Below are 11,209 nucleotides of genomic sequence, written 5' to 3'. Positions count from 1 at the left end.
TTTTTTTCAATTTGACGGATACCAAAATAGAAAATACAGACAATAACACTGGGGAATGACATCATCTGTGTTATCATCATACTCACGTACAGGGAAAGCCAGAAGAATGAATAATCAGGAGTGAGGCGTTAATACGCAGCCCCATAACAAATCACCTAAAAAAAACATTCAAACAAATATCAGAAAAATGGAAAATGAATGGAAATGAATCCACCAAAAGCAAAGTTTTAGAAGAGAAAATGACCTTTTCACTAACTACTGGTAATAAAAATCTTGCCCAAGGATTTTTCTGTGATACATTTCTTATCTGTCGGCAATTTGATTTAAAAGCCCAGATTCTCAAACATTCACGTGTAGAGGGGGTTAATAGTCTTTATGACATTTGTGGTTTAACAGATTAAAAAAAAGATGTACCATGTCTAATCTAAAGGAGGATTGGTTTGTGAAAAATTTAAAGAAATACAATAATATTGATATTATTGAAAGAGGGTTCAAATAGCAATGTGACCAGTGGGACCAACACGAGTTGCCAAAGACTAAAAGATAAGCTGATAAAGCTGATAAAGAGATTCAAGGAATTTCCATAGGAAGAATTCTAGAGGTCATCATGCCCAACCTCCAATTTTGGATTTCCTTTCCATTTACACAAGATCCCCTCAATTTTAAAAAGGAAAAATTGCCTGTAATGGGACAAATGTTAGTGTTACTGGGTGCATGCTTACGGTCATTCTTAGTGTAGTGGTACTATAAGACAGGTATAGCCTTTGGTTAACTCTGTATATAGATAAAAAAAATGTGGGAATTAAACGGAATCTTCATAATAAAAATGTATTTTCAAATTATGTTTTATGTGAATATTTGCTCAAAAGGAAACAAAAATGGAAAAAAGGAGCCATCAACTAATTGAAGGTTATGCAGCATGAATGCATACCTTCTATAATAATTGTGTGAGTCATTATGAGCAGTCATACTCACCCACAACACCCAACACCTGGAATATACACACTATAGGGTTCATGCAAGATAGATTAGGAGCTTCAAAAAATGAATGGGGTTAAAAAAAAAAAAAAAAAATTATAATTGGATAGTTTTCAGTCAGTCAACACCACAATATATGAGATTTATAGCAGGTTACAGCTGGCAGAATAGTATGGTTTACTATTTAGGCAGGTTATAGAATAAAAGGTTATTTTAAAGCCAGTTGGTTGTATTTACGACAAAAAAAAAATATATATATATATATTGAAAAATATAACACCAATAATTAACAGAAAAATATGTTTGGTGGAATAACAAAAAAATTGCATATTTTGGCTGCTGACTTGGTGACTTTTGGTTAATAAGGAAAGGTGTGTTTAGTGATTTACACAATATATTGCAATGTGAAGGACAATCAAAATTTGAGGTCAGGTTAAATGTAGATAGTGAGAAACTAAAGACCAATTTCTAATCATAAAATCTAATAGCAGAAACAATAATATTGCAGTACTCCAGTTTAATAATTAATGTATCTTTCAACCTCCACAGTGATTATGTGCAACTTTTACCCATCAAAACCTGGATTGATGAATGAGGTCACAGAAAGGATTTTGCTGGATTTTCTAATCTTTTAAGCTTCCTACACATAAATAAACTTTTTACATTGAATATTAAGATTTTCCCGGTCCTAGACTATTTCATTTAAGTTTACCTCCACAAGGTTTATGCTATGTTTACATAACACATTTAACATTTTTGCTTAAAAGGGTAATTATAATGCTAATAATGTGAATAGAACAGATACTGTAGTGTCTGTTTCTAATTAACATATTACATATAATCTCTTTTGTCCACCCACTGCTTGAACACTGACCAATATAAATCTTCACACCTATTAACATGACAAAGGCTATTGGTGGGATACTCAATTTGCATTTAATTAAGGGCGGGGTTTATGGTTTAGTCAGGGAAGTTCTCCTATAAAAGACCATTAGCAGGCTTACAGCTTTCAGAATTTGTCTTCTTGTTGGTTTAGCAGGAACCTCTTGAAGACATTGGACTCCAGGAGAAAATTTCCATGTGTTGAACTTGTGAAAGAGATCACGTTTGCCATATTCCAAAGTGAGATCTCAACCCAAAGTTGTTTGTAAGATTTTAAAGGTAAGATCTACACTTCCTTATAAACTGATACATGTCTGAATGGAGTGTGATATGTAGATAAATTGCAAAGAGTAGGTTAAAATAGTAGAGATGGAAACGGTCTACAGCTCCTCTAGATTGAAATTTGGTAATTTTCTATACAACAAAATTTGTTTAAAAAAACAAACCTTCTATTTTAGTATTTGGTTAAACAATTAGATGTTCAGGGAATAAAATGTACATGATTGTTATTCCTGTTGGATGAATAACATTTGGTTCTCCGTATATGTTGGACTAAATGTCACGTAAGTCTCAGCCAACCTATAACGTGATTGAAAGTTGTATTACACAGTAGTTGGAGAGAAATGTTTTAATGTGTAGCTTGGTTTGTAAAACTGGTTCTGTCCTTTAATTCATAGCATATAATTAATTTGGGGTTAGTCAGGACACTCTGGATCTGGAATATTAACAGGTGATTTCTGAACGTTGGTTCAAAATTTGATTTGGTTAAAAGAACAATTCAATCTATTAAATACTCCATTAATAGCTTTATATGGGGGAACAAACGTGCGAGAGTAGCGAGTCACACCTTGTATAGACCGTTCCAGATGGGAGGGATGGGGGTGCCGCAGGTGGCCATGTATCACTTGGCAGCCATACTATCCCAGGCAGTAAATCTCCATGCAGACAAGGGACAACTACTTTGGGTCGACATGGAACGCAAACAATGGCCTAAGGAGACACTCCTAGAGCACATGTGGTCCCCACCAGCTAAAAGGGGGAAGGCGCGCACGCTCCTTTCCACAACAAAACTGACGGTACACATATGGGATAAGTTTAGAGCAATTCAGACTAAGACTCCTAGATTTCACAGATTGGCGCCATTAAACGCCATGTCCACAGTGTTACCATGGCTCTCACTATCCACATGGGCAGAAGCGGGCATCACTAGTGTCTCCCAATTGTTTACTGGTACGGAAATCACTCCCTTTGCTGAGCTCCAACAGAAGTACAGCCTAGCTCCTAGATATGTGTTCCCTTACCTCCAAATTAAAAGTGCACTATTGGAGCATGTAGATAGGACCACAGAGGGCAAGGCTGGGGAATCTACTCAGCAATGCGATCTCCTTATGACATGTTGGAAATACCCCCTTAGGCCTAAATTGCTCTCCAGGTGCTACAAAGCAATATCGAACTTCCCACTGTCCCCAAACCTATCATTTATGTCCCAATGGGAAAAAGAAAGTGGGACAACTCTTCTTCCCCACAAATGGCTAGCACTAGTCAATGCACTGACTGGGTATACCGCGTGCTACTCACATATTGAAGCTCACAGAAAGCTAATGTACCGATGGTATCTGACGCCGGATAAACTTAGCAAAATATACCCAAACACTTCTGACCGATGCTGGAGATGCCGAGCACATAAAGGCACGACGCTCCACATATGGTGGGGATGCGACCTTATTCGGCCATTGTGGTTGGAGGTTTCTAGGTTGCTTAGCAAAGTAGATATCATTCTCCCGCTGGAGTTTGGGGCCTGCCTATGGTTGGACCTTCCCGCCAGCTGGACGAAGCAGGAGAAAGCATTGGCCGCACAGGTGATACTAGCAGCTAGAGCTCTTATAGCGCTCAATTGGAAATCAACCAATTGCCCCTCTGAAAAGAACCTCATGGACAAAATCCGACTAAATTATGTATATGACATCTCATCGGCGATAACTGCCGACCAAAAACATAAAATATCTCAAAACTGGGAACCTTGGTGTAGCCGCTTTCAGTTCCAGCCTCCATAAAACCTTCAATAGGCCTCAGAGCCAGATCATGCACACACCTGTTACTAACTATAAAAAAAAAAAAAAAAAAACTTTAGGGCAGGGAGCTTCTTATTCCTCCCCCCCCCCCCCCCCCATCCTGGTCGATGCCATCGCCTAAGACGACAGCCATAGAAATCCGAATAGCTGCTGGATAGCAAGCAGTTATGGTTCTCCCTCATGTTAGATTTATGTTAGATGGTTTTTTTAAATGTATTCTATTTGTTTTTTCCGTTATTATGCTTTAATTTGGGAGGTTCAGGTGGAGCAATGCCTTGACACTTGCGTAATACATCACAGAGTGCCACACTTAGGGGGATATATAGGAGGCATTAATCGTGTAGGTGGAGAGCCTCGTCGAGTAGATAGCCGACACTTGAGACTTCTTGACCCCCCTGAATGCCCAACAAGGTTAAGGTATATAGCAGGTACACGTATCACATGACGAACAGACACAAGATAGCCAGAGCATCGCCCCTGCATGCCTATAAAAGGCTGATAGCTACACTGTCTCAATGACGAGTTACACTTGAAGGTGGAAAAGAGGGGAATAGATAACGCCCGTTCTAAATTGGGACGAGCAGAGACTACACTACGCCCAAACCACTGCGTACATAGATAGGTGGTGATTAATATGAAATATGAATGTCACTGTGTTGTATCTAATCCTTTGTACTGTAACCCTGAATCCCCCACCCTACCCCTTTTTTTTTCTGTACCCCCACCCTTTCTATTTTATGATTGAAAACAATAAACTCAATTAATAAAAAAAAAAATACTGTTTATTGAATTATACATTAAATATACAATTTGCATTTATTTTTAAAAAAAATCTATATAAAGTTCTACCTACTTTTACATTTAATGTCTTGATTACATTATACACCTGCCATCTGTTATACAGTCTCTCTAGTCGTCTTAAAATATTTCTCAGGGCTATTAACAGACCCTATAAATGCATTTTGCTGTCTTTGTACCACTTTCTGGAGGCATATCTCTCCATGGATCCACTCTGAAGAACTGGTCTTGTCCTCTTACAAAAACTACTAGAGATGCACTGTACCATGCTTTCATTATTTATTTTGTGTTTGCGAAGTTCAACTAATCTTTGGCAGGAGAAAAGGAGTGGTAGAGATTGTTCTACATGGAATGGGCTCATTTTTCTTGTAGTTTAGGTTTCCACACGTCATAGTTTTAGATTGCAATGTTTTAAAAAGATTACACATCTGTATTCTGATTCAGAACAGCAAAACTACAATGAAGATTTATCTTTACTTATAAAAGATTATAAAAAAGCAGTTTTTAAAACGAATATTTTGCATCCTCAGGTTTACGCTTCAGATCTGAGTAAAGAACCTGCCTTCCAGCTCATTGCAATGGAAAATACATCCGAAAACCAAGAGATCCAGATGATTCCAGAGCAGTACCAGGTTCTTGAAAAGCTTGGAGAAGGGACCTTTGGTCAAGTTTTCCTGGCTCATGACAAGCTAGCAGGTACATAGACAGTTTGATTAACCCCAAAGCCTTTTTGTTGGCACACGTGTGTTAATCTAATAACATACAGTATCTAGAATAGTTAATGGATATAATAACCTGTACTTTAAGCAGAAATGTCACTTTTTGCAAAACCTAGTGGCAAACTAATTTTTTTTTTTATTTGTTTTCTTTTGTCTTTTTATTTACATTGTATATCTTGCTGTACCGGCACAGCCAAAACAATAGGCAAATTAAATTAATTTCAAGTGTTGCATGCACACACACAGGACTCGGAAAGAAATATTGGAGCACTTAAAGAGAACTGTCTTAATAGTATTACATTTAACATCCTCATGTCACTCCCGACTCATTAATGTTACTATAGTTGATTGTTTTTCTGAAAATGGTTTTAACAATTGTCTTGATCATGTTTACAAGGTCGATCAGTGGCGCTAAAACTGATGAAGAAAGAGAGAACCCACCAAGATGCCTTTGTCAAGGAATTCAAGGTTGCGGTCTATCTGTCTCATCACAGGGGTATCATTACAACCTACCCCTACTTCTTTGATACCCTGAAACACTACGTCTACGTCCAGGAGGTGGCAACAGCAGGGACCCTCAAATCCATTATTGTTGAGAAGGTAAGGAGCATAAGCTGTATAATTGCTCCTCATTAGTCTCAGTGGTATTTTACAGCAGATTAGTAACAATGAATGGTCTTGTTAGAATATCTATGCTACTTTAGGCATGGGCAACTTGATACCCTATACCTTATGTATGTACTATAACAATAACTGGCATAGGATATTTGCTGTAATTGTATATCATCAAGAACAGGAGGGCCACTGGTTACCAACATGTGTCCTAGCTGCATCTTAGTTTGGTTAAATAATTATCAATGTTCAAGTTGAATTCATTGAAAAAGTTGAAAACTTTGATTGAAAAGTTTTAATAAACACAGCCATCTCCATAAAACATATAAAAAGTGTTTAATTACATTTACTGTCAACACTTGCCTACAATTGAAATAGCTAAAATTATTATTCTATTTTCAGCAGCATATATATTTTAGAACTTTAATTATGGCATACATTGATAATTCAACATTGCATGTGTAAATCACTGCTTACAACACAATAACTAATATTTGAGGCATACTTTTGCTAGAGGAGAGTTATCAGCTGACTTATTAAAATAATGATTTTGAGAATGATATTGGTAAAATATTTTTATTTTTGGCTCTACTGAATATTTTACTTAATATACTGATTTTTTTTTTTTTCTAATATTTTAGGTTGGGTTACCAGAATACATTGTGAAGCGTTGTGCTGCTCAGATTTCCGAAGCATTGTTTTTCATTCATAATCAAGGGTTGGTGCATAGAGACCTGAAACCAGACAACATCTTGCTTATGGATAAAGAATGCCACGAAATTAAGATCGGAGATTTTGGTCTAACAGAACGTTTTGGTAGATTCATCCCATCGATGTCTCATATAATACCATACATGGCACCTGAGCTTTCTATTCTGGAACCTAACCAATATCTACACTTGAGTCCAAGTATTGATGTCTGGGCATTTGGAGTCACTCTGTATGTAGCTCTCACTGGCTGCTTTCCATGGCTGGAAGCTGTAAACAAAGACCATAAATTCCGGATATTTGCAAGCTGGAAAACATATGGCGAGTTAGACTCTCCCCCAGTTTCCTGGCAGAGTTTTACCAGGGAAGCATTGGTTATGTTTTCCAGTTTACTTTCACTGAATCCTTCCGTTAGAATGTCTGGTGGCATTGTTTACAATTACCTGCATGTACCATGGAGATACAAAGAGCTGAATATTAATAGGTGAGAGGTTTAAGCTCTTTGTCAGCCAAGGACAGGAAGCAATAGCAATGGCAGAGCTTACAGATGTCAAGACACTTGTATATGGATATCAAGTGTAGTAAAAGGGCCTCAGGTCTTCGAGGATGCCGTGTACATGTACAGTGAACGTGAAGGTAGGTTTGTATTTAATTATGTTTATTTATAAAATATTTTACCAGAAATAATACATTGAGATTTTTTTCTCATTTTAATGTATGTCTTGGGCCAACTAACCCTACATCGTTACAACAGGGTACAATAGAATATTCAAAATAATATTAATACATATATAAATTTAATACAGAACAGGTAAGAAATGTAATCAACCATTATTACAGGTTCATTCTGTTTTGAGATATGTAAAGAAGGATTTCTTAAAGGATTTTAGGCTGGGAGGGGATTTGAAAGTGTCCGGAAGGTTATTCCATAATAGCAGTGCTCTGTAGGAAAAAGAGGAACGTAACATTTTTATTTTGTATTTAGGTAGACTACTTAAAGTACTGGTACTGAATCGGAGGTTATAGAAGGTGGGAACAGCCGGGGAGAGCATTTTGCTCAGGTAGGGTGGGAGCTTTCCAAAAAAGCTCTTAAACACAAGGCTGAAAAGATCAAGGTTCCTGTCTGAATTCCAGCAATAGCCAAATTAGCTTTTATTATGTCACAATGGTTGGTCATGTCATAATAGTGTAGCAAAAAGCAGCAGGATGAGTTTTACAATGTAGAAAGTTTATGAAGGTGGATTTGTGATACAGGTGCATACACTACATCCCCACATAGTGTATATCAGTGTGTGTCTTAACCATCCTTTAGCCCCTCTCTCATCCATTTTTAAATACTTCTAAAAATCTGCTTAAAAATAGGAGTAATCACATTACCCATCATTTCATTAATATTTAAATAAACATTTTTTTCTACAATCTGTCCAATAATTTAACATATACCTCCCCCCTCCCCCCCCCCCCTTTTATCTTTATTAGGGGACTGGTGGGGATGGTATAAAATTTAGCATAATTGGATATACCCATTAAGGAAGATTTTAAAGAAATTAATTCCCATATGAAAGAATGCATCCATAAATAAACTGGTTTATTCATATATCTTGTGCATAGACTTGGATAGAGTTCTAGTATGTGTGAATTCTGCTTTATACTAGAATTTTCATATATATTTGATCTTGTTTTAATTTTTCCTTAATAAAGTTAATTAAGATTTGATAAAAATACAAAAAGAGAAGTCCTGCGCTTAAGCAGCAAAAACTACAACACACATCAGCCCCAATATATAGTAAAAACCAAAGAAAAGAAAATGTTACTTGCGCTTTCTCCTTAATCCCTATGTACATTTAGACAAATGGAGGTCATTTAGTTGCTCCAATGGCCATTGGAGGGATGCCCGCCTGCCAACGTCAAGTCAGACTGATGTGTGTTGTAGTCCTTGCTGCTTAAGCGCAGGACTTCTCTTTTTGTATTTGTATTTACTTTGTATCACACAGCCTGGTTACAATGCTGCTACCCATCCCATGTGTTCCCTATTAAGGGTTAATAAGTAAAGTGGTGTATATAAAAAATACCCCTTTCTGTCTCATTAGAGATATCTTTGCCAGAAGCTCAAGGAAGCAGGCTGAAGGGTCAGTGTTAGGACCCGCTTAGGGGGGTCTGCCTTGACGTTGGCAGGCGGGCATCCCTCCAATGGCCATTGGAGCAACTAAATGACCTCCATTTGTCTAAATATACATAGGGATTAAGGAGAAAGCGCAAGTAACATTTTCTTTTCTAAGATTTGATAAAAGTTTATTAGTTACAAGCACTTTAATCATATCCACTCTTCCCCTTTTTTCTACATGCCCACTGAATGACATGAACAAAGGACTATTCACAGCCAATCGGGCAGTGAGTGACGTGGAACGCATACATCATCGCTTCCATGACATAATTACGCGAATGGGTGTGGACTTACAAGCACATGGGCACCCAGAACAAAGTGGGATCACATCAAAAAGGGCGGAACCCAAATAGGAGTAAATCTATATCAGCTGAAAAAAAAATAGGAGCCATAGAAAGCATTGATGGATCAATTGAGAGGTTTATCTGAGACTTGAGGGTCTTGACATCTTGCCAGGTTATTATTCCAGCTGGGTACCTGTTGACTGGTAGGGCATATGTATTGATGGCTTGGATCTTGTTCTTGCCATTTAGCTGGGACTTCAGGACCTCTCAGACTCTCTGGAGGTACTCTGATGTTCTCCTTGCCTCTACCTCATGGTTGCCATGTTCTTGTGGTACCCCCAGGTACTTGTAGATATTCTCCACATCTCCTATTCAGCCTTCTGGTACTTGAAATCCTTCTGTTCTGATCATCTTCACTTTTCTTCGCTATCTGTCACACTGCTGATCGGGGGAGACCTCGTGCACGGTCTGCATGACAGCATGTCCGCACTCGATCAGCGTGGACACACTAAAGCAAAACTTACCTCTTGCCAGGTCTCCCTCCAGTCTCCATGGTAGATTGGGTGGAAATCATGCTGGCATTCTCAAAAACGCTGGTCGCTTCCAAGGGCCTCAAATGAAATTAAAGGAACAGCCTCTATTTTTTACGCTAGTGACACAGACATGCGTGCATCATCACATCATCGGTGTTGTGATGGACCGCCTGCCACCCTGACCGGGTGGGTCCATCAATCAAAGCTTCCTAGCTGAAGCTGAGGACCATAAGCACAACACCGGGCACCGTAGCCCCCTAGCCGCCGTATCTTGGCTGGGGGTCTCGCCGTCCCTTCCCACCCTGGACCAAACTCCTGGATCCTGCTCTCAGTGGAAAAAGAGTATAGCTGATAACCCAATTATCTCCAGGCAGGAAAAAAAACAAAAAACACATTTCTACAAAGTCCCAAAAGTACCCCAAAACACATAATATCCCCACAAATGTCACATCCCCTGATGGCCCTGATCTGGCTGACCAACATATCCAAAAATCACCCAGATCACTTCGGGGGTTCAGGAATACCCTGGAAGTCACAGGTCTACTTTGGGGATTCGAAGTAAAGTTCAAAATACCGAACATAGCCGTTCGTGAGTACAGTCAGTGTATTTCTTTTGTTTGGGAGTTTCTTCTTACCGAACGTCGTTCGACTCCCGTTCGAATAGCCTAACATCCCCGGAAGGTAAGCATTCAGCGACGTTCGCGCGGTTGAGTGTCCAATTTGAGTTCCATGCACTCAATGACCAAACACCACTCATTGTTGTCACGCCTTATGATGGCCGCCACTATACCATGGGTCTTCCCAGGACCAGTCTATGATGTCTCTCCAGTTGTAGGGCTATAGGTCTGGATCTGCCACCCAGCTCTCCTGCTCTGCCTGTAGGGTAAATTGGGGCAGACTTGAGCTGAGCAGGTGCTGGTAGTCCTGCTCCAGATCCCAATCCAGGGTGGCCAGATGGATCAGGTCTGGCCCTAGGTCGCCAGCTCTAGGGAGATTCAGTATAGCCTCCCTGTGGTTATGTATGACCCAAAAACGTGATACTGTAGCACTACCAAACTCCAGTTTGGCCAAGGCCTCCCATAACAGGCCAGGGCCATTGTAATCCTCGCCCTCGGGCCTGTCATACTCAGCCATCCGGGAAACATGCTGTATTGCATACCACCATAGCGCCTGGTATGCGTCATCGATCCACAGTTCCTGCCCCACCACTCTCTTAAGCTTTGTCACCCATTCATCCAGGGACTGCTCTCCCAGGAGAGGCATCCGCAGTGCCACTCATACCTGCAGCCGCTGCTCCTTGCTTGGAGGCTCTCACCCTGCCAACGCTGTACACCCTCCAGGGCTTCGGCCCAAAGCTCTCTTTTAGCAGCCTCTCTTTAGTCCAACATAGCCTCCTGATACAGGCCCATCCTGTAGGGTCAATAGGTCCAGTGAAACTCCTCTTCAACTGCAAACCCTG

At 39.5% G+C, this 11,209-nt stretch overlaps 1 protein-coding gene across 1 annotated transcript; it reads left to right on the top strand.

Annotated features, from left to right (window-relative positions):
- Positions 1-415: 415 nt before the first annotated feature.
- Positions 416-7,257, top strand: LOC134609321 (serine/threonine-protein kinase SBK1-like). The gene is made up of 5 exons (XM_063453001.1): positions 416-438; positions 2,015-2,100; positions 5,175-5,426; positions 5,847-6,049; positions 6,703-7,257. Exons 1-5 carry the CDS (start codon positions 416-418, stop codon positions 7,255-7,257), a joined length of 1,119 nt encoding a protein of 372 aa, XP_063309071.1.
- The last annotated feature ends 3,952 nt before the right edge of the window (positions 7,258-11,209 follow it).

Source organism: Pelobates fuscus, chromosome 4 (genome assembly GCF_036172605.1).
Source record: "Pelobates fuscus isolate aPelFus1 chromosome 4, aPelFus1.pri, whole genome shotgun sequence".
Taxonomy (NCBI): Eukaryota; Metazoa; Chordata; class Amphibia; order Anura; family Pelobatidae; genus Pelobates; species Pelobates fuscus.
The sequence above is the reverse complement of the archived record's forward strand: the minus strand, read 5'-3'. Positions and strand labels throughout refer to the sequence as shown.

Coding starts and splice junctions, on each gene's coding strand:
- LOC134609321 (XM_063453001.1), top strand. CDS start 416: ATGTCTAATCTAAAGGAGGATTG. Junction 439..2,014: donor TCTAATCTAAAGGAGGATTG/GTTTGTGAAAAA, acceptor TTGTTGGTTTAG/CAGGAACCTCTTGAAGACAT. Junction 2,101..5,174: donor CACGTTTGCCATATTCCAAA/GTGAGATCTCAA, acceptor ATTCTGATTCAG/AACAGCAAAACTACAATGAA.